The sequence below is a fragment of the Tinamus guttatus genome, unplaced genomic scaffold (genome assembly GCF_059628265.1).
Source record: "Tinamus guttatus ecotype Peru unplaced genomic scaffold, ASM5962826v1 Tinamus_guttatus_pri_ptg000419l, whole genome shotgun sequence".
Taxonomy (NCBI): domain Eukaryota; kingdom Metazoa; phylum Chordata; class Aves; order Tinamiformes; family Tinamidae; genus Tinamus; species Tinamus guttatus.
Genome location: NW_028288953.1, coordinates 534,525 through 557,939, shown reverse-complemented (window position 1 = coordinate 557,939; position 23,415 = coordinate 534,525). Strand labels below are relative to the sequence as shown.

The following is a 23,415-nucleotide window of genomic DNA, read 5'->3' as shown; positions in this document are numbered from 1 at the left end:
TAAACAAACCTGATATTTAAATATATTAAATTGTTGAAAACGATTATCAGTGCAAGCCTGTAAATAACAAATTGAATTCACATTTATAAAGTGCTTTGTGTAATCAAGTTTGTTTTCCTGTCCATCCTAACTGCGAAATCTAATAAGGAAGCTAACGAAATAATGCATTTTACCAACCATATTGACTTTAAATCAATACTAGCATATTTCATGCAAGATAACTGTTTAAAAGCATCACCCAAAATAATCTCAACAGCTGTAAACTACAAACAAACACAAACCAATTCTGAAGCAATAAAGCAAGTCCTATACAACACTGAGTGGGCTGAAATACAAGTTCGGGCACATGCATAATTTTACTGTAAAAATTCAATATTGCACATTTTATTTCATTAAAGCCTCCCCTGAACACGCTACAGTCAGTTAACAAATCACTAATAAAACTTACCAGACAAGGTTAAAAATAGCAAAATTAAACTAGAAATATATTAAAGTAAAACAAACAAACAAACAACTCCTTCATAAATTTGTATGGTGACCTAAATGCACAAGTGGTCAAATATACCTACATCAATGAAAGTAGTCATAAGGGGGTGAAAATGGCAGAGAGGGAACAACTGCCTGTCTCTGACAACTCTCTTTATTCACCATAAGCAGAAGGAAGAAACCTCCAATTACTTTCCAAGTGGCAGAGGGAAAGGAGGCATAAAAATTCCTATCAGCTGAGCAAAACCAGGCTGGGCACACTGGCAGTACTGTGTGACAGCTAAGAAAGGAAGCCGCTACTACAGCAAGGGACCCTGGAGAGCATCCCTTCTGCTCTGGAGACAAGGAGTCTGGTAAGAAAATGTGAGGAAGAACCTGGTAGAAACAGCAGGAAAAAACTGCCATCATGAAGGCTAATCATGATTTTGAAAACACAATTCAGAGGAGGTAGCTCTTTTATAGAACACTTAACACGGAGAAAGACGAAAGACTTAGGGTAACTTTTCTTAGATGAAAAGTGGGTCCTTCTTTCTCCATCTCCTCTCTGGCATTCACTTTTCAAACACTTTTCCAAACGCTTTGCCAAAATGCAGCTGAGGGTAAACACAGTTTACCCACTTCTAATTTGAGCACCATAGCATTTGCCCAATTGCTCTTACTTTGCTTGGATCATGAAATAGGCAGGTTTACCTACTTTCCCACTGCTTACCAGAGGTAATTCTGCAAAAGCCACTGTAAGAGCAGCGCAGTTCAGTATTACACAAATTGGCACTACTTGCTTCTACTGCTTCCAATTTTCACCCAATGGCAGGCCACACCTAGGAAGGACACCAGCAAACTGAAAAGGCAAAAACAGTACTATGGATCAGAACAGATGAAGGAAACGCTGCTTACCCTGAAGAAAGAAGATGAGAAAATAGACAAAGTACAGAGATGAGTCCTGGAGAACGTGACCTGAATTACAGCAGTTCATGGGGCAGTACCCACGGAGGGTCACCCTCCAAGTACATAATTAGTGCCAGGCCTGAGAAAAGAAACACTGTTACTAAGTTAATGCAGTGAAGGGGAGAGGGGGAGCTTGGGAATTGGGTGTACAGGGCACAGAGGAGCAATGGTGGAAGAAGCAGACTTTCCTCACCCACAGCCAAGTCCTGGCAGGAATCAAGAGAAGCCACTGTGAAGATCAACTCAGAAGATCACTGCTGCTTTGGTAGGGTGGCAAGGCCTGAACAGCACAGATCGCTTCCAAGGAAAAGCAATTATTTTTTTAAAAGGTGAAGAACAAAGGTTTTCTTTCTCCTCCTTTCTTTTCCCGCCACCTCCCAAGGCACCTGTAGACATTCACCCCCCAACACTGAATTTAGCCACCCTCTGTGTGGCTGAACATGCGACATGTGTCCTACTCTACATAGGAGAGTATTATTCCCATTATGCATTATGTTGTTATCTATAAAAATTAAACAAAATACAGTAATAAACTAGATGGAAGATGAATGATAAAGCAGTTAGGGTCTAAACTGTTAAGATTCACTCTAAAATTCATAATGTGGCATGAAACTACACATAGTGCATTTAAAACTTTGTTCTTCATCCTTAAGGCCATTTAATATTGAAGAAGTCTGTAGCTTTAATTGTGCTGTGCTGGCACATCAAAGGACACCTGGAAAGAAGCAGTGGTTGCGAGAGAGGGAAGAAAGGAGTGTGTAGCTTGGACAGCCCCTTCAGAAGTATCTCCACTAAAGAGGAAGGAAAGGCAAGTTAGATGAAGCAGTCAGGGACAACTTTAAAACACTAACTGCGAAGAAAAGACTGGGAATAGACTTTGCTTGTAAACTGGAACACTAACAGTTGCTCTTTTACTTCGCCACAGTTAAATGAAGACTTTTGTAATTGCTTCGGTAGTCAAAATTAGCATAATCCCACAATATATCCATATGTATATGTAGTGTATATGTACACACATATAAATGAGAGGGGTCAAATAATAATCTTGCCAAATATTCCAATTTGTTTCAGCTGAAGTTAAACAACATCTGTTTAAGACTGCACAGAATGCAACTTAGGATCCACTAGCCTTTAAAACGACAGACTTGCAAGTTGCCAGCTTAACAACATGGAGCTTTTGCTCTCAGACACACAGGATCCACAGAAGAGCCTGCTATATTTGCTTCATTATACACTCACATAGCTATGTGTATGTTTGCATTTAAAGCAAACAAAGAAAATAAATAAATAAACAGAAGCTGCATGCACATACTTATTGTGCTTACACCATTCCTGAAAGCTGGCAGTCTTATTCCTAAACAACTAACACCCTGCAGTGATCGTATCATACCTTGTCTCCTCCAAAATGAGGCTGAAGGCATTGAAGGCCTTACAATGCACACACACACAGACAAGCACTATATTACGGATAACTCTGTGAACGCTACTTCCCACTTCTATTTTCTTATTCTTCCCACCTAATTTCTTCTTTTCCAGCCTGGTGGATTGTCACATGCTTCCTCAACCTAATGTCACCTGTTGAAGTGGGAGTCCACCACGAAGCTTAAAAAATAATAATAATAAAAAAAATTCAACCCCTAGTATACAAAATACATTGACAATCAATCACTTAAACAGCAAGAGATCAGAAATTAGAAATTCAATCACCCTCCTCAGTTCAAATGGCAAATAGTACTATCATCAGATCTATGCTATGATAAACTAAAATTACAGAAAAGCTTTATAAAGTTTTGACCAATAGCTGAACAGATCTTTTTTCATCAGAAAGCAAAGTTTTTATCACTGTGACTGAAGCAGTAATTGGATGCTTAAATCTAAATATATTTAAAGTAGTAGAAGCCTCAATACATTTCTCTTTAGTAAGGAAATATGACTATAGACATACATTTATAGTACATCCTAAAGAGATCTTAAGCCATTTCTCACCATGTGGAGAACAACTAACATCTCCCTACAAAAAGTGGAAACACTGGATGTGTGTCTAAACACTTTAAAAGTGACTGCAGTAATTAAGCGCAACTCTTCATGAAAGATCATCAAAGAGCGTAAGGAAAAGAAGTAGGCCTCGGGGGTAAGTCTTTTTTTCTGTGATCTTCTCTCACTGGAATCCTTCCCACATCAATCTGTGAAGAGATGATTTCCCATTTCCCATGTCTTTTCCCATTCCCTCTGGCTTCTGTGTTAGCATTCTCTCTGTACTCTGCATCATCTGTCTCCTTCAGTGCAGTTCTCTAAAGCAAAAACTGTTTATTGATCTGTCCAAAGGTCTCTTTTTAACTGGTCTGTTTTGCATCATCACCACAAGCCATATTAGCCTAAGACCTTAGGCATTTGCGCAAGTCCATTCAAGGATTCCCTCCACATGCTTGTTGCAGCATAGCAGGGCAACTGAATGATCACAAATAAGAGTTAGGTTTTTTGTTCAGGATAGCCAACCACAATATTTTCAAATCTGTTTGCTTGCCATTAGTTAGTAAGTTCATCATATTCGATGATTCAAATAGTGGGCACTATGCTCCACAGCAGTATTACCCAATGAAAGTTTTGGGCAAGAACAAAAGAAAAGATCCCGCCAAATATGATTTGATAACTAAAATCAATCCACACTTATTTTCAGGATGTATAATACAATCAAATCACTTCAAAAAAATCAGTCTTCCTAACAGCTACAGCTTTTACAGCTACAGTTTAGTTAAACAAAAGCCTCAAAAAAGCTACAGCTGTTTGGTTAACCTAAAGCCTCAATTACAAACAAGTTTAGTAACCAAGAATGTAAGGATCAACAGTGGCATTCCTGAAGCTTTTGTGTGTTTTGAACACGAGCAGTGACACATTTTAAAGTCAAGCTCTTTATTTATGAGTGCTCTGCAAAATGGACAACAGACAAAACACTGTGGAGCAGGAAACATTAACTCCTGTCATAGTGTAAAATCCACCAAATGATGACCAGGTCACAGTGAGCACATCACATAGCCTTGCAGCTCACCAAGAGAGTCGACCTAAGGCCACACAAATTCTGACCTCCCAAATGTCCCACGTGAGAAAAGCATAGGCTCTCTTCACTTTCTTAGTGAATGAACACGAGAAGGATATGGTCACAAGGAAGGTATAGTACAAGTCAAAGCAAAATATTAATATCGACCATCACATTTTTCCTTCTTAAGCGCTAAGCATTTTATTCTGACACTAAATGTCAGAATAACATAAATATGTGGCATCAAACAACAATTCTTTTAGAGGTGGTTTTGACACAAAGCAAGTAATTTTTCCCCTCCACAATCAGGGCCCTGATGCAGTAAATTTTCAGATGCCTTGAACATCTCCTGCCTCTATATTGTTTCTGTGCCTGCTGTACATGATCTTGCTCCTCCTCCTAGGTTACCTGAAGAGATCACTTCACTTTAGAGAAGAAAATATGTATTTTAAAGTGCACAGAGTCAGAAATGATAAGCCATATTTTGTGCAGGATAATATTTTTCTCTTTTGAAAAAGAAAAACAGAGAATGGGGAGAAGAGGAAAATTATCAAGAAGTAATCATTTTTTTTTTCTAAATGAAAAATATTTTTTTCCCCAGCAGTACTCCCATTTCTCCAGAGGAAGACTATGTGACTGAGAAGCATAGACTGCAAGGGGGGATCAAATAAAGAAGCAAACAAACAAAAAAAACCACACAAACCAAAGGCCCATCTCCACACTTCTGCTGGAGTTTAAAAATCGTCTTTGAATGTGATACCTTATTATAAAATATACTTGTAGGAAGATAAGTAAAGGGGAGAAGTTACTTCTTTATTGAAATTTTAACAATGAGTGTGAAAGAATGAAAACATTTAGCATTCTGATGTAGAGGTAAGAATAAAAATACTTACTGCGTAACAGCCTATGAGAAATGCAGCATTTGCTTGTTTTTTCTGATCAAAGCCAGTATAATGAATTATTTTCTTCCTTATCAATGAAAATGACTGTATTGAGAAATGAACAACAGTATTATAATTCTGCGGTTTAGACTTTTTATGCCTTCTTTCGTAAAATCAGGTAAATGGTTAGACACAATTCGCCCTACCCTCCACCATACGTACACAGAGCACCAAGTATATTGTATGCTAATCCCTCAATAGCTTCAGAAGAATATATTGGATCCCTATTTAGATTGTTTCCATTTTATTGCCATCCAGCCTGAATCCTGTTTGATATAAATTATACTGATTTTGTTTTTCTCCTTCAGATGCTTTCAATGTTTTACTTCTAGTCCTATGCAACAGTCCTATGCATTTGTGAGAAGAAAATACTACATGGTGTTCTTAAAAACATCACAGGTGATTTTAAAATTTCAACACAGGTCTCGCCACACAGTTTCTCCAGCTTAGGGAGCGGAAAGGCATTGTTAATAGAAGGATAATGGTGGCAAAACGTCTGCACTAACTTGTCCTTACGGCAAATTTCAACGTGCTTGAAGCTGTAGTTGTCAGCTGATCAGCTGCAATTTGATCATAAAAGATTATTATTTAAATAGCTGTGCTACTTGTTCAGTTATTCAAGGCAAATAAGCCTCAGATAACTAACAGTAGTAGAGTCTCATCCATCTTAACACATCTCTCTAGTTTTACAACCCAGCATGTTCAAAAGGATTATAATACGGTCTTGCTGCAGAGTACCTTGTTAATATAAATCAAACAATTTTGTCTCAGGCAAATCCATCCATAATGCCACTGGCACAAAATGAATCTGAGTCATGCAAATTAGAAACACTGATATACAACAAGAAATAGAGAAGGAGGAGGAAAAAAATAAAAAGGGAAAAAAAAAAAAAAAGGATTTCCCTATTAAGCTATAATGCTCTGGTCACTTCACAATTTCAATAGTTCAATGGCAGTTTCAAGTTCTAAGCACTCTGGAGGCAAACAGTGATTGACATTAATGCTAATGAGCTTTTTATCTGCCTAACAGGTTTTGCACTACACCTTCTGTTAGAGGTCAACTAACTTGCAGCGGATCATTTTAATTAATGCAGGAACTCTCTATTTTAAAGACGCTATTGCTCTACCCAGAGTCCTATCCTGGAGATTACAGAGCACCCCTCAGAGATGATAACCTTCAATTCCTGCAGTGTATGGGAGTGTAACAGTCAGTTTCAGGATACCAAAAATGCTATCATTTGAAGATCAAATGTTCCTTCTTAGAAACGTGATGTCAAGACCAGAAGGGGAACTCATCAAACACAAGCCATCTCGAATAAAAATATGTTTCATTTCTCACTCCATATTGGCAGATTGCCAAGGAGACTAAATTCAAGAGTAGGGAAGCTTTACATTCAACATTACTGTTTTCCAAGAGCTTAATATTTGTTACTCCATGATGGTGCAGTGTACATCTTCAAAGTAAGCATTTTGCTTTCATGACCCTCCTTCTCTGCAAATGCATCTTGATGAAGATTAACATGCACATTCAAAAATGAACTTGATGAGGAACTCAGGGAAATACTTGAACAAAACCTTTGGGCCCGTTTGTTTCTCTTCTTTAGAAAGGCAAGAGTGTTGAATAATAACAATAACAAATTAATACCTTTAATTTCTTATTTAGCTTGCAGCAGTATCTGTAGATCATTGCCAGATTGAGTGGTCCAAAATCCGCATAGAAGCTTGTAGGAAAAAGGGGGAAAATGTTTGTAAATGCTTTCTCTTTTTAAAGTGAATACACTAAGCGAGGAACAGTAATATATACGTAGTAAACACATTCTATACATTCTAAACACAAGATTGCCTTCTTGCATTCACACTGTTTTACTGGAGGTAACATCTTCGTCACCTTTCAATATGGACTGAAACAGAGAGCTGTTTCTTTGTTTTCTGTACAAAAGTACCCCCCAAAAATCTAGAATACTCAAGGCTTGAGAAGTTCTCACCAAAATATCCCTCTGTAGTCCTAGTTTACATACTGTTTTAAGAATCTGAAAGCCTGACTTCAAGAAGTAATTAGTAGGACCTCAAAAAATAAATAAATTTGTACAGATACATGTAGTTTCCTAGTATATTCTGTGGAAAAATACATTTCCATGAAGTTAACATTCAATACACAGTACTGCTGGAGGAAAGTGAATAGAGACAGCAAAGATACATTCATGAGTGAATTTCATTGTTTCTCAACTCTGAAACATATTTAAAAAGTAGTATTTTGTTGGTTAATAATGTTTCAAGTATCAGCAGCATGTCAGATTACATACAAAGGAGTATGTTCGTCACTACGGGGGACATATATCCATCCTTGGCTTATAAAGTTTTGTGTCAAGCTTGCAATTTGTTTCTCTGTTTCTAGGAAGCTCAGACACTCCACCTAACACTTGAACATTGTAAAGACATCCCCTTTAGCTCAATACTCCAACAAGCATTTCTGCGCAGATATTGTTACAACATGTCCCAGTGTCTCACAACAAGAGCTATTGTAATGAGAGCTCCTGTTTTGAAAAGATTTTTAAGAAATTCTAAAGGGATGCCAGGAAACCATTCTAAGGGGTATAAAGCATTATGGCAGATAAGTTTGAGAGGACAGAACTTGTATAATTAGTTTTATAATGGGAATGATGTGTTTCCCTCAGCTACATTAAAAACAGATTGTCAATTAGAATGGCTCCTCTTTACTCTTGTTCTGACTAATAAAATAACTGTACTTACTTCTCATATACAAGTTCATCATCTATGCAGAAATAATGGGCATTTGCAGCTCCACTCTTTGGTTTTTGGCAGAGAATTGCAAAATGAAGGCGATCTGAAATACAAGAGGTTTAAAGCTTTTATAAACACCGTTATTTTTTTTCTGCAGAAAGCCTGAAGGATTGCTCTCAATGGAACAACTTTATATGGTTTTAAATGAACCACATCTTCCTTAAAGTATTACTGAGCTAGAATTATTATTTCTCGGGTGCTAGGTAACAAGGCACACAAAGATTGGGGCTTTTATTATATATTTTTTTAGGAGTGGATCCTGTAACCCATGGCGCTCTAATACTTCTTGCCAAACAAGGCATTCCCAGGAAAGCCGGCGCTCCAAGGCTCGCAGAGGCAGCAGGAGGCCAGCCCGCTCGCTCGCTCACACGCACGCGGAGGGCACCCGCCTGCCCTCGGCGGTGCCTCGCACAGCGGTGCGCGTACGCGCCATCCCCAGCGATGAACTACACCAAGCCGCACGCACGGCCAACTACGGGCGCGCCCCGTCTTGCAGCGAAATGACCGTTTTGACGACAGCAGCGTGAGACCGCAGCGCTCAGGGCCGCAGGGCTGAGGAGGGCAAGGGGGCTCCCCACGGCTGCCCGGCATGAGCCGGCCCCGGCAGCCTCTCTGAGCACCTGCACCCTGGGTTTGCCCCAGCTTGTTCTGCTGGGCTGAAAGCCGAGGAGAGAAGAAAAAGAAGAAAAAAAGAGATCTGGTACCCACCTAGATATAAATTATTTTTATGGCTGCGAGAGCTGTAGCCTCAGTGAACTTTAAACATTAACAGTGCTGTGCTGTAAATTGCAGTGCTTGTGGTAATTGGTCAATAAAAACTGAGGCCTTGCAGCACACAGCAGCACTTCTTTTCCTTCTGATGAAGGAAAAATAGCATTACGAAGTACATAGGATAAAGTTCAAATCTAAAAGATTTTTGCAGAATTAGTTGCCTAGAAGAGATACACGTACATAAACACGGAAACAGATCACCTGCATGAAAAAGTAGAAATAAACTTTTTAATAAAAGAGAACTAACTCCTTTCTCTGAGAGGAGGGAAAAAAAAAAAAAAAGTTGTGTCTTAAGACAAATTCCTCCATGAGTTCACTAATTGTTAGAAATTGTTCCTTCAAAATAGATGGTAAAATAAAATATCAAAATATACACCAAATTAGGCCCCATTTTCTACAACACTCACAACTTTGGGTGGAGATGGGGAGCATTTACAGCTGACGGCGACACCAGGCAGTGCATGTTCAGTAAATGTGCATGTTTGCAGAGCACCATGCGACACAAAAGTTAACCTCTGCACGTACCAGCCAGATGCAACCAGTGGGACGTGCACTAATTCCCCAGCCAGTTACACACCCAGTTACCTCTCAGCCTCAGCAGGAGCAAGGCACTAAACTTAGTTATTCAACAACTAAGAGTCCCATCACACAGGCACAGCAACTGCCCTGCCTGCTGAGTAGCCTGGTTTCAGCTTTTACCAAAGCTGAAACCAGGCTGAAGGGGTCAGACTGACAGAGCAGCGGTGACTCTGCCAGCACCTGAGCTGCTCTGCGGAGGGCAGCGAGCGCAGCGGCGCGAGCGCGCGGATCCAGGCCGGGCAGCACGGGCTGCGGCGGGCACCGTTACATGGGCAGGCAGCTCAGAAACATGCTTTGGCCCAGCCCAGAGCCATGGCCTCCCTGCCTTTGATCCCGCACTACTCCCAGGACACCTCTGCGAGAGCCCAGAGCAGGTGACCTCGCACATTTTAAAAAATAATAAATATAACTCATCACTTGCTGTGTCCCCCTCTTCCCCGGATGAGGGTTAACATGTGCAGGAGGTAGGACAGGAGGCAGAGGAGGAAGTAAAAATAAGAACTGCAAGGATATGATATTCAGGGATTGTGTTTAAACGGGCATTGCCGGCTTAAGCACATTACAGCAGCCCTAAACTGTAATTTCACACGACTTCTAAACTTGATTTTAATGGCTGGCTGCCATCAGGTTCCCAATATGGAAAAGCTGTCTTCCGGATGTGCTCCACGTGGACCGGCAGCAGGAATACTCCGCACAAGGACAACCAAACTCAATAAGACCCTCATGCTGCCCTCCTTCACGCAAGCCTTACATCACTATTGATAATAATAAAAGCTCTGTAGAAAGAGTAATCTAAAATGTCAGACACAAGAGCAGGGAAAAAAAGACCACACACACACACACAAAAACCCTCTACAAAGAAATATATTTGCGTAGGTCAAAGGACTAAAAGACTTAAGTGCTTTGCTCCAAAATATAGTATTGATTTTGGAGTAACAGAATTGCCTACTTACTTGGGGCTCCTCTGCAAAATAAGAATTAATGTTCTGATTGAGCAGCACACATCACTGGCCTTTGTTAGTATTATACTCTGCACTGGTATCTTTGAATCACTTCAGTTGTTGCTGTTCTGAGGACATCAGAAAGAATTTAGGTTAGAAGCTCAAGTTTAATGAATTTACATAGCTACCTCACAATAGCAGAGGCTTGTGTCAAATGCCATTACCCAGCCAAGCCGTCCATTTCAGAGCACTGTGAACAACTGCTCCCCATTTAGAAAACAGCAAGCACCATCATTTTCAGGTGTTTCCTACTGGGAGATTTGAAAAATGAACTACACAAAGAGAAGTCTTTTCCCATAAACTTATTTACCTTTCTACTGACTGAGTAGTCTGATATCAGACATAATGATAAATTACTTGTTATGTCTGTTTTCACCCAGTTTTTGCAAGCACGTTCCCAGTTCTGTTTACAGTCGCCACGCATGGGAGCGTTAATCTTTGAACAGGTGCAATATACACTGTGAAAGGAGCACTCCTGCCTTAAGAGCCTGATTGCAGGATCAAGGCTTATTACCTATAATACACCGGAGCACTGATGAAGTGATTTCAACAGGACTCCAGAAGGGTTTCAACAAGCCTTCCATTTTAATATATTTTTATGTTTCCTTGGTTTATTTTAGCTTTTTGCGTAGTGCATTTAGATTCAATGCATTTCATTTAATGTATTTAAATACTTACAAAAATCTTTCAAATTTCTGATAAATGGTCATCCTCACGCTATCATAAGCTAATAGGATTTTTCTAATCCTCCATCAAGAGGATGAGATGCAGTTTACAGGCAGCTTCTGCACTACAATTAGAAGATATGATTGCAGCACTTTAGATGCATTTCAATTACATTTGTTGGCCTCAAATAACAAAATAGTTAAAAATACAGGAACAAGGACTTCACTGCAGGATATTAACTTCAGTGGGCACCCCAGGTACAGAGGAGGCCTGTAAAACCCCTAGCTGAAGGCTACGCTCCCACAGCCTGGCTGCTGCTGGTACGTGCACTAGGGAAATTAGAGCTAGCACAGGCATGTCTACACAAGCTATAATCATGCATTCGACTGCAGCGTGTGCACAGGAAGAAAAGCCCTTTGCTTGTTTTTCACATCAACAGCATTTTGTGGAAATATCTGAGTAGAATACAGAGAGCTGCCACCTCGTAATCAGGTTTATGTAATTCTGGAGACGACATAAAATAATCTCCTCTCCTTCACTCTCAGTAAGCCTGATGTTTCTAGGGATCTGTGGTAAAGGCCTTTGAGAAAGAATTCAATCATTCAAGAACCATCTAAATACTGAGCAGGTGCTTACTGCGGACAACAGGTCTGTATTCAAACAGCAAAGATTATTTCATAAAAAAAGAAATTCTATATTTGATTGTTAAACAGATGCCTTGCATAAAAAACACAGAGGAGACTGACAGTGCAACTGAAAACAGCCTAAGTCTGTTTTGAATTATCAGGAACGTAACCAGAGGGATTTTTCTTACTATTGCAGCAAAAACACAGCATATTTCTAAGTTCAGAATTAGCACGCAATATTTTGTTAAACGCTAGATTTAAAAGGCTCTAAAGTATGAGTATGACATAAAAAACATAAATGCTCTTGCAACGTCAAAATGTAAGTAAAAAGGCAAGATTTTTTTTTAATGATTCTATCCTTGAAAGGAGTCATGTCACTCACTCACCACTTCAATATATTTCAAATTTAAGTTTCAGTATTACTGGTAATTATAGCAAGAGCCTGGCCTTCTGAGAAAGAAAATGAAAATATACTAAAGCATTAAAGAAAAACTTTCTATTTGAGAAACAATTGGGAAAAGTTATTTCAGGATCATGTCTGGTCAGCAAGGTGTTATTTTACTTATCACAAAGTCCTTGTGCTTCTGCTCCTGTTTAAGACTACATCACATATATCACACTTTCACGGATGGGTTAGAAAGTAAAATCCTTAAATTCACTTTTAAAATCTTCAGTCCAAGACTCACAAATAAGTGAGACCATTTTGATAAATGAGTTAATAGAACTTTTGTGCTGAAGCAGCTGTATAGTGAAAACAGAAAATACTGGTAGTCAAATTTCTAACAAGCTTAGTGACAAGCTTAGTAAAAGTGTTCTTATCATTCCCAGAAAACTTTTCCTCCATAACGCACAAGCTTTTTAGCAGCAAAAAAGCTTTTTTTTTTTTTTTCTGTTGAAACTGAGGAATTCATCAATAAACATGCTAAACCAAATTCTATTTCACAGAAACCCCAAATGGCTGTGCAAGTAAAATGATTCTCAACCAATGAAAAACAAAAAAAGGCATATATGGTACAGCTTATAGCATGTTTTTCATTAGTTCCTCACTGTAAGCAAAGTAGATATCCATTTAGCAGGAGGAAAGGCAATTTTCAACAAATGCCTCACTATGTTTTATCACTTGAGATAAATTAATTCTGGATATTGTTAAATTCTTTCTGGAATTAACTACAGCTATGAGGGAGAAATACACACTTTTTGGCGAAACTTATGTGCACATAAGTCTACATTTTCTTTAAATGCTACTTACACAATTAGAGCTAAGAAACAGCCACAGAAAGTAAATCAATGGCTTTTGATAATCTCCAAATTGCTAAGTTTTAAATTATATAAATTACTGCTTTGAGAGATCACAATATGGGAATGTGCTTCTAATAAACTGCAGAAACACATTCAGACCCAGCAAATTGAATTCATACCAGCAAGTACATGAATTGGTAGACAAAGACAAAATAGTACAACTTGCCATGCAGCTTAACAGACCATATAAAGAACTTGTAAAGTAGTTTTGCCTGAACTACTCTTAATAGCAAAGTAAAAAATATATCGAAGGCTTTTTAAGGATGATTCTGACACATATTTCATAGACAAAGCTCACCAGGAAATGCATCGAGAAGTGAAATACATGTTGTATGTATTCTGAATATGAAATCTTTGCATAAAGCGGATTACAAGATCTATTATGAATGGATGTAACTGTAGTCAAGAAAATGTCTTACTTTCAGGGTTCTTTAAAGGTATTTGGGTTTGTTTACTACTGCTATCATTAGCAAACATGAAAATGAGGGTAGCATGCAGTGTTCTTGATGAGTTTCGCACTATTTCTGTTAGCAGACAGACTAGTGCAGATTTCTTCGCATATACAGAGTCTAAAATATTTACCAGCATGCATATTCACAAGAGCAGGGCCTTATGTTTCTACCTTCTGGAATACAGAAGCATTAACTCATTTCCAGAATTGCACTCTGAAGAGAAGCAGAACTGCAAGTTCAAGACTTTCTTTTTCAAACTGCCAGGTTTTAAAACAGCTGAATGAAAAGGTACCGTTTCACGGTTACTCTGTTAAAACATAAGTACATCACACCGGTGAAATAAAATTAGACTAGAATTGTTCTGTTATTAACACGTGTAAACAGTACCCAATACACATAGTTTAAAAAGGAGAACCTTAAGACTGTGAAATCTAAGAATCTACCGCATTTTAATCGCGCCTGCTGCGTACGAGGACACCCCAGACGGGAGCACGCCGGAGCCCGGCCGCTCCACGGCACCGTTTGGCCGCGCAGACGTTTCTCGGGACGGGAACCCGCGGCGCGGGCTCGTGGGAGGCCCCCGGCCCGCGCCGCCAGCCCCGCGGGCGCTGCCTCGGCGGCACCGGCGCCGGGACCCTCCTTTCGGCGCCGGGAGCAGCTCCACACGGCGCCGCCACAGCCTCGCGCAGGAGCCGGCGCAGCGAGACGCGCACGGAGCCGCGCGCCGGTGTCACCGCGTCCCCCCCGGCGCATCAGCCGCAAAACGCCGCTTTCCCAGGCTACGGATTTAGGGGCCCAGTGCCCCGGGGACACCGAACTTTAGGCGCAGGGGGCTCAGGCCGCCCTTCAGCGGCCTTAAAAAAAAAATAAAAAAAAAGTAATTGTAAGCCGCCGCACACTCAGAAGTTGTCAGAGTCGATTTAAAACCCCTATGTATGTGCACATATACATAAACATAAATAAATAGCAGAGAGGCGCCCTGGCCGCCTGCGCGGCTCGCGGCTGCTCGCCTCGCAGCCGGGGCTCCCCCGGCCCCGCTCCGCGGCCCCGCCCGCCGGCACCGCGCCCCCCTGCCCGTCCCGTCCCGTCCCGTCCCGCCGGCAACGGCCAAGTTGCAGGGAGCGAAGGAGGGGGACGCGGCCGCCGCGCGCTCACCGGCGAGCTGCACGCAGGTCTCCGGGGCGGCGGGGGGCGGCTGCGGCCGCTCCGCTTGGCCCCCCGCCGCCGCCGCCGCCGCCCTGGCCGCCGCGCTGCGAGTTCTCTTGAGGGCAGGCGGCGCCGGGGCGGCGCGGCGCCGCGCCTCGGCCCAGCTCTTCCGCTTCATGGCGGAGGCGGCCGCGCCGCTACGGCGGGTGCGAGGCGGCGCGGCTCATGCCCGCCGCGCCGCTCCGCGCCGCTCCCCGCGGGGCCCGCGCTGCCGGCGGGAGCAGGGGGCGGGGCGGGGCGGGGCGGGACGGGCAGAGGAGGGAGCCGCGGCGGCGCCTGGCGCGTCCCAGCGGTCGCCGCCCCCTCCCGCCGCCCCCTGCACCCCCCGCCCGCACCGACGGCGGCGCCGCCTCTCCCCCAGCCCCGGCGCCGCCGCCGCCGCCGATTGGGCCGGCCCGGCGTGGCGTCACCAGCGCGGGGCGGTGACGTCATAGTGACTGGCCGTAACAGGTGGGCTTGGGCGCGCGCGGCCGTTGCGGGAGCGCTGTGTTCGCCCCCCGCCCACCCGCGTGGCGACCCCGCTGGCGGCCGTCCCGCAGCAGCGCGGCCCCATGTCCCGTATCCTGTGTCCCGTGGGCACAGCCAGCCCGCAGCGCTGGGAGCGTGCCAAGGGCGAGCCCCTCGCCGGGCATGTGGCCGTTATTAACGGTTGCCTCCTGTGTGGTGCCTCTTGGGGCCGGAGTTACGCGGCTGAAATGGGGCTTTTTGAGGGGAGTAAACGCCCTGGGGTAAAATCGTGTCTTCGTATTTAAAACGGCATTCTTGATGCGCATCGCTCTCTGGATACCTATTAAAATACACAGAAAGTGCGGGTTGTGCGGAGATATTCTGTCTTGGTGAACTGACTGGTGTGGTTGGAAGGGGAGCAGTCCCATTCACACGTATTTCTTCTGGCCTGAAAATCTAAGCAATTTATTTGAAAAGTTCCACTAGTTATTTTTGTATCTGCTTGTCAAGCACACAGCACTTTAAAATGCACTAGTGTTTTGAGTAGGTGTTCAAATAAGCCAAAAGCGTAGTAAAATCAACTTCTAAAAACTGTAGCCTCTCATCTCTGTGTAATTGGCCATGCCGAAAACCCTCACTACTTTCTGCCCTTGGCTGAATATTGGGCCAGCGATGAGGTCCTGTTTTCCGCTTTTCACTGCATCCCATTTTAAGACACTTTTTCTAAATAGCACTAGAAGGTCATTTCTCTGCAGAGGAGCAGGGTGATCATTCCTGGGATTTATTAAGCATGCGGGGGGATCGCTGTCCCAGTTGGAAGCTGTGGGCAGGTGCCGTGGTACCTGCATGCAGCAGGTGCAGGGGTTACCTCTTAACTGGGGTTGCTGCTGCTGCTGCATCCTGCTCCATGTCCACTTCTCTCTTTCTGTTTGTTTTGCTTTCTGAAGATAAGTGTTTCTGCTGGGGTAATATGGCCTGGGTTATTGTCAGTAGTGAAAGAAGTGAGGACGGAGGACTTAAGTCTACGGAGATGTCAACTACAACCTCACGCCTTCCAATCCCTTCCAAAGGTACATATGCCTAGAGTTAATTTTAAATAAATAATTTAAATAAAATCTAACAGTAGAAATATTCCTTTATTTTTTTAATTCTACTGACAAAGGGAGCAGAAAAACAACGAGCCAAATAATTCCTTTAAAACCAAAACACTGCTGCATCAAGAACACGAAAATGAAATAGCTGCAAAACAAAAGTGGAACTAAATTCATTGTCCTTGACAGTGATAATCAGATTAATGAATTAGAGTGGAAACACTACAAAGAAACAGATCATTTATCATTCTTTCACTTTGTACACTTTTAAAATTTTCTGCGTATCTCGTGAGATTTGTGTTTAACTAGTATTCTAGCTTGCTTTTTGCTGTGTTTTCGGTAACATACAGGCAGTTGGAATCGAGAGTTTCTGGCTTAGAAATGCTGTTAAGGTGCAGGAACCCTGGAAAGAGGGGAGGACAGTTCTTTATTTATGAATGTAGAGACAGTGGTTCATTAAAAGCAGACCTTATCTTGTGAATCACAGCTGCCAGAAAGGCTCTTGAGCTGCTCACAGTCTATTATGCTAAATACTGAGAAAGGCTGCGGCCAACTCTGACATCATGAGAGTTCAAAGTCTGCACACGATCACTTTTCGAGTGCTGCTTCGAGTGCTGTTTAATCAAAGTAGAGAATCAGATACAATATTTTCACAGTAATAATATCCTTCTCTCAAACATCTGAATCATCTGTAAAACATGTATATAATTAATAAATTGCTGTGGGATAGTACCTTCTGCTAGGATTGCATTACTTAATATCATTTCTTTTTAAGCATGAGTTTTATTTTGGTCAAAGAAGCTGCATTTAATTTCAGGTATCTTAATGATGCTGAGCTATTAGGGGTTACCCTGGGCCTGACAATGACCCTAAAGGATGCAAGGACAAACTTCTTCATAGAAAACCATTTTACAATTATTGTTAAGGTCTAAGGTTGGAGAGATTTTGCAGTTGAGGTGTGTATGAGTAGTTGAGGTTTACAGTGAAGGCCAAAAATCATGAGCTGCAGAGGAGGATTGCTCCTCCATAAATCTCAAACAATCTCATTTTCAAATGGCTAAAATGCAGCTCCTGGATATCAGAGAGGAATTTCTAGTCTAATGAAAGCAATAGATTCAAAACATAAATATTGCCAAAAAAAAAAAAAAAAAAAAAGGTAATGAAAAATCAGATAGCCACAAACCAAATGTGATTGTCCTTAGATCTGCTGTCTATTATAGAAATAACTAAAGATATATATTTTTTAAATCTCTCTCTGAGAGAGCAAGGGAAAATTTACTTTTTTTTTTTTTTTTTTTGCCTGTATTTATAGAAAGACAGTTAACCAACTATGGCCTACTTTAAAAACAACTATCTGATCAGGAACATGTCTAAGACATACCTCTCCCTATATTATAAGGCTACCACTTTGTGTGGGCCAAAAAGAGTTGCAGACACAGATAATCTATTTAAAATATTTGTTTAAAATTATAAAAAGTGTTTTATAATGTCTGTCAGTGCCAGATACAAGCGTATGCACAAGTTGATACATGAGTATGCATAAGCTTAAGTCTCAGTGTTTGCAACTGCGATTTTTCAAGGCACATTTCAATACAACTTTGTCAAACACTTTGCTAGAACCTTTGAAAAGTCTTGAACTGAAGAGCTAATATGATCTACCCAAACCCCAAGTTCTTTCTGAGCAAAGCTAGGTTCAGAGGTTTCCCCACCACAGGCTAGTGTATCCTGAACAGAGATTTTTGAAATATATTAACAAGATTCCTTGATTAGAAAAAAATAAGCAAAAGTATTTTTTGCAGTAAGACTCAGTTATATTTTCTTTTACACAGTAAAAATAGCACTTTTGTGTCCATCTTCAGTACAAGGTAGATTATTCTGTGCTCTGATATTCTAGATGTGGTTGCAAATGACCTGTAAAGACATAACACTGCTGATGCTGGTGGGAACTCTCTCTGGAGTATTGTCCATGTAGATTACAAATAAAAAAGTGATATATTGTTTCAGTATCATATGTCAATGATCTGAGATTTGTTTGCGAAATCTACTGTTTTAACTCCTGCCAGCTGCAAAACTGTGTTAATGGGAGCATGATCCAGCCTGTGTTTGTCAAGGTGCAAAAAATGAACTTCATTACCTGGAATGGAATGAGAAAAAAATGTAAAAAGTTGAATAAAATATTTGTTTATTTAAGACAAAAGTGAATCAAAGTAGTATTCCAATTTTCTATTATTTTGTGTAAAACTGGGCACTGGGCAGTAGCTTTGTCAATTTTGCAATATACTCTGTATTAAACTGTGTCATGGATTTTTTTTTTTCGTTAATATTTTTTAAGTTATAGAAAGAAAGGGCATTGAGGGAAAAAAAATGAATTAAATTTGCTCTAGCAGGATGCTTCCCAACAATTCAAGGAGATTTTGTCGCGTTATTATTTCCCTTTGTGCTTTATTCCTTTACTAAAACACACATCAAATGCCCAAGATCAAATGCAGAAGCAGAGTTTAAGCAAACATGGAACTGCCAAAACAAAAAACAAACAGAAGAAACACAAAAATACTCCAGACTTCAAGCCACTTGCTCCCCTATGCTGAAGGCAGCGCTGCTATCGATCAGGACAGCAATCAGCTTAGTGCCCTCTCTGTGGGAGGAGGGACAACACGATGCTCTTCTGCAGGGTTCTTGTGGGTACCAGACCACAGAGCCAGCACACAACTCCCTGTGCCCCTGGGGAGGCCCCAGGATATCAGCCAAGAGGGATGCAGGTAAGATGAGCAGCTGGAGGTGGGGTGACTTTCAGAGAGGGCAAGCAGGCTCACCTGGGCCCAAAATCAAAGTTCCTCCCTGCTGAGCTGGGTCTCCTTGGAAGTCAAAAACTGGGCTGGTCATCGCCCTCCACATACTCCTAATGCTTCCCAAAAGCATGTTCGATTTCACATGAGGGCTCTGCACTAAGCAAAACAGCAAAGTACTTGTTACCTGGAAATGCAAAACTGCATAAGGCAAAACCAAAATTTAGTTGGTGCTATGAATAGCCTACAATTTCCTGATTACTGAAGAAACACAAGTTTCTCAAAGTTTAGGCAAAGGAAAATACAGCCTTCAAGAGATGGCCTGATGGGCAGCTCCATTCCTATTTCCATCAAGACCATATTATTTTATCAGAGCATTCTTGATTTATTCTGTTGTGTTCTGTGTAAGACAAATCAAGGTGAGAAAAATACTCTTACCTGATGTGCCTGGTGTGTTGTTACCTTCACCTCTTTTCATGCCAAGTATTTTATAGATTTCCCTTTGTGGATCTACATACATTTCATGTATATACCCAGTTAAATTGCAAAAGGGCTGCAAAATAATGTACACACACACACACAACAAAGTTTAAGATTAAAGTAGTAATTAATTACAATTTATTGACAGTGGAAAAATACTCTGAAAAATTCCTGATTTTAAGACCTCTGAATCTATCATAAATCCAAAAGTTTGTAGCCCTGAAACTTCACAGTTCCCAGCTTCCAGTAAAATCAAGATCTTCCAATTATTAGTGGATATTAAAACAAAGGCTTATTTATTTGTTTTATTCATATACTGCTATTAGGTTTACTTCATGGAAAATAATAGGAGCTCATTTTTGTTTGGCGATTGTAAGTGTTCATCTTTTCCCTCAGAACAAAATTCTTCAGTGTAAATTGTTAAAAACACAATAGATTACATTCTCTACTTAATTGCATTACATAGTGACTATTTTACCTTGATGTGATGATAAGATGACTGTCCGATAACTATAAGTCTCACATTTGCATCCTGAAACAGAACACAGGTACTGAAACTATGAAAGAGGAACTCCCTTTCTGCATGGCTGCAAAACATCTGCAGTCAGTCATTGGGGTATACTGAGTTAAAATTGTTTGAAATTAAAGTCACGCTTGGAGCACTTTTGTCTGTCACCTACAGAAAGTGGCTGTGCTAATTTATTAAGGAATAAACACTTTTTTTAAAGGTAGTTTTAAAGTTACATACATGTATGTAAATTTTATGTTCTCTGTAACATACGTAGAGTCATATTTTCCACCGACTGCAAGTTGTTTTGTGATTTTGGAAATGTAAATTTCTATCTGCATGTAGAAAAGCAATGTGCAAATATTGATGCATGTACAAGAACCTCTATGATTTACATATACTACTGCCCATTAACATCTACATAGCTCCATCCACATGTGTTGATACCTTTTGCAGGTGTAACATTAGGGCTGAGCCTAAAATACAGGCCAAAAATGTAAGTTATTTAGACACAGGTAGTACAGTTAACAGATTTAAAGATTATTTGAGTATTATGATTTGATTCTTGCACCTCCCAATAGGATCACTTTGCTCTTTTGCAAAAGAAATCCTCCTAAAATAAAATACTCTTTAAAAAAAAAGCAAGGAAGATTTTGATTCTCTCTATGTATTTGTTTGATCAGTCAAATTAAAAATTAATGTCATACTGAGAAATATTGACAATGGCTTAGAGATATCTTGCTCTGAGAAGAGGAGCTGAAGCTTCTCTCCTCAGAAGAAATCCTGAAGAAGTTGCTCCTCTCCATCCTCAAGTTTCTACTACAGGTAAGGCCTGCTGGGTTTCTCATCAGCTGTGCTGCTGTTGGGAATTAAACATGACAAAATTTCAGCAAGCTGACTAGATGATCTTCCTCATTTAGCAGAGGATCATTGACTTTCCCAAGTATCTCCAATCACTCAACAAATATCAGTTGGTAGCAACCCCTGCCTACTCTATTTCTACTTTCTGTCACTGTGTCTCTTCTGTTCGTGCAGCTGCCTGGTGAACAGATTACCAAACTGTTGCAGTTCACCAATAACCTCTAGAAAAGACTGTTTTTAATCCAAGTCAACTTCCTGGTCTTGTGTCACACACCAACATGAGTCGGCTGTACCAGCGTAACCAGTAGCAGTAGAGAACAGACTGCTACCCGGAGTGGTACTAATTTAGAGAAATGCCCATCAAACCTTTTCTGTCTGTTCAGAATACAGTAAAAACAAAAACAAAAAAAAGCATTAGCATCAAGCTAATGGTGCAGGGAGAAATAATGCTGCTGCAAATGAACATGCAGTGCAATAGATTGTTCACGTTGTCTCCTAAGCAGAAATGGGATGGTAATTGTAGCAAACAATGAAAGTACTAAGTTTTTTTGAGCGACTGTTTTATTCCTAGAAGACTTAAACATCATGCAAATCTGCAGCAGGATGTGAGAGAGCTGTGTGCCTGCAGAAACCCCGTGTGCAAATACATGTTAAGGGAATGGTACTTACTTCTAAAAAACTCTTGGGAACTTTTGCCAAGTCTTCCACATACTCCTTACAGGTGTAACATAAAAAATTCTGCAACAAAGCCAGTTGGACATGTCGGAAAGACATAACTATATTAGTGAAGCATCAGGGAACAACTCCAGGCACAAACCATTTTGGAGGTGACCAGAAACTGAGAATAGGAGAGTCTAAATTTAATTGCAGCAGCCAAATTCAGATTATAAGAATCTTTTTTTATCTTTTTTTTTTTTTTTTTCCTCCTGGGATTAAACTGGGACATTGGGTTTGAGACCTTGCTATTTTTTATCACTAGGAAAGCAACAGCTGACTTATCAGTCAGGAAAATCAGGGAACACAGTAGTTGTTTTCCTAAACACATGATAACAGAGCTCTTTCCCTTCAGATAAAAGTTCTGTCTTTTTACCCAAGGAAGGGGAGTTTCTTAAAAACAACTGATATGTGTTAACTTGTTTAAAGCGCTCTCCACTTACAGCCCAGCTAGAGCTCTCTGCCTGTGACTTGTTTTGTAGTTTGCTCAAGTGCCTCTAAACTCCAACCACGCAAGTGCACCCCGCCCGGTCACTTCTCTCTCCTCACCCGCACAAACACCACGATCGCTTTCCGCTCGCTGTACAGGGCTCTGAAGGGGATCTTTTTCCCATCCGCGTCTACCACCGGGCACTGGGCGGCCGCTCGCAGTTCCTCCGGCTCCGGCTGCTGCGAGACGTGCGCGCTGCAGATCTGCTGCGTGATGGGGGCTGACGGAGGACAGGCCATGGCCGAGTGGCCTTGCTCCAGCTCTCACCGTCTTTGCCTGGCTTTCCTGGCCTGGAAAATCGGAGGAAAAGAAAGGCGGAGCCAGGCTAAAATATCAGCGAGGGGGGGATGTGACTGTGATGAAGTACGGAGGCTTGGTGGGAGGGTATCATCTCCATTCCTGGAACGGATCCACCTCCAATAGCAGCAGGGTCAGCAGCTGAGCGCTCCACGTCTGCAGATGCTTTGTTCACTTAAGGAGGAGTTGATGAGTTTAGGGCCTCAGAGTATATAAGGAGAGAAATCAGCTGTCAAAATCATTGCATGTCATGGGGAGCCAGAATGCAGTTTGATCCTGTAAGATATGACAAAAGCAAACCAAACCTACTAGAAATAATGTGTAATCAGAGCACTGATGGTATTACAAAGTCTCGGGATTGGAGTTCGCTTTGTGGGATGCCACAGTTCATTTGTGAACTGGAATTTGTGAGCAAACGGGAAACTTCTGTCGCCCAGGAATGTCAAACTGCTGCAAGAGAAAGGGCAGAGCCTGTTTTCCTGTTTGAAGTAAAAGCAAAGCTTTATTTGACTCTGGCAGGTGAACAGAGATATAGAGGATTCTGAGCAGTGCTGGTGCTGGTACAGAAACAACACATAGCATCAAACAGACCTTAAAATAAGAAAAACATCAGACAGATGAAGAATATCTCTATTTGTAAGAGCGTACTTTGTTAGCTGAAAGTTTGTGAGGAGGACAGCATCTTTTTTTTGACAGAGAGAGAAAAAGTAGCATTGGAGGGAATGGGACTGGTTAGATCTCTAGAAGTTATTCTGCTTTTTGATGCTCTTTCATGGTGTTAATTTTGAAGTGCTCCTGGGTATCTATACTGTTAATGTTTCTCAAACACAAATCCCCTGAACTTTGGATTAATCGCATCGCTTCTTACACTGGTCAATCCCTTTGCTGCATCAAGTTTCATTGTTGGGTAGGCTATTGTGAGTGTTGTAGATA

At 41.3% G+C, this 23,415-nt stretch overlaps 2 protein-coding genes across 8 annotated transcripts in view; both read right to left on the bottom strand.

The window, feature by feature from the left end:
• The window catches only part of CDC14B (cell division cycle 14B), a 40,773-nt gene extending 25,814 nt beyond the window's left edge, over positions 1–14,959 (bottom strand). For 6 of the 7 annotated variants that reach the window (XM_088531456.1, XM_088531452.1, XM_088531454.1 and 3 more), the window contains exons 1-4: positions 14,758–14,926; positions 8,158–8,251; positions 7,052–7,127; positions 5,359–5,451 (exon numbers count right to left, since the gene is read on the bottom strand). In XM_088531456.1, the coding sequence (XP_088387582.1) occupies positions 5,359–5,451; positions 7,052–7,127; positions 8,158–8,251; positions 14,758–14,926 (432 nt within the window). Of the gene's footprint in view, positions 1–5,358; positions 5,452–7,051; positions 7,128–8,157; positions 8,252–14,757 lie in introns of all 7 variants that reach the window. The other variant, XM_088531460.1, reaches the window with a different exon arrangement.
• A 3,286-nt stretch (positions 14,960–18,245) lies between these two features.
• PRXL2C (peroxiredoxin like 2C) lies at positions 18,246–22,459 on the bottom strand. Its single transcript, XM_088531451.1, has 6 exons — positions 22,245–22,459; positions 21,651–21,719; positions 20,091–20,144; positions 19,571–19,685; positions 19,160–19,291; positions 18,246–18,480 (listed from the first exon to the last, which is right to left on the bottom strand). Exons 1-6 carry the CDS (start codon positions 22,422–22,424, stop codon positions 18,353–18,355), a joined length of 678 nt encoding a protein of 225 aa, XP_088387577.1. The 5' UTR covers positions 22,425–22,459; the 3' UTR covers positions 18,246–18,352.
• Positions 22,460–23,415: the final 956 nt, after the last annotated feature.

What these genes read in the sequence shown, in the direction of transcription:
- PRXL2C (XM_088531451.1), bottom strand. Translation starts at nt 22,424, where the DNA reads ATGGCCTGTCCTCCGTCAGCCCCCATCACGCAGCAGATCTGCAGCGCG. An exon ending in TTCCCAAGAGTTTTTTAGAA is followed by an intron (nt 20,145 to 21,650) that starts GTAAGTACCATT and finishes GTTCTGTTTCAG; the next exon opens with GATGCAAATGTGAGACTTAT. An exon ending in CAACACACCAGGCACATCAG is followed by an intron (nt 19,292 to 19,570) that starts GTAAGAGTATTT and finishes TGTTTTGCTTAG; the next exon opens with TGCAGAGCCCTCATGTGAAA.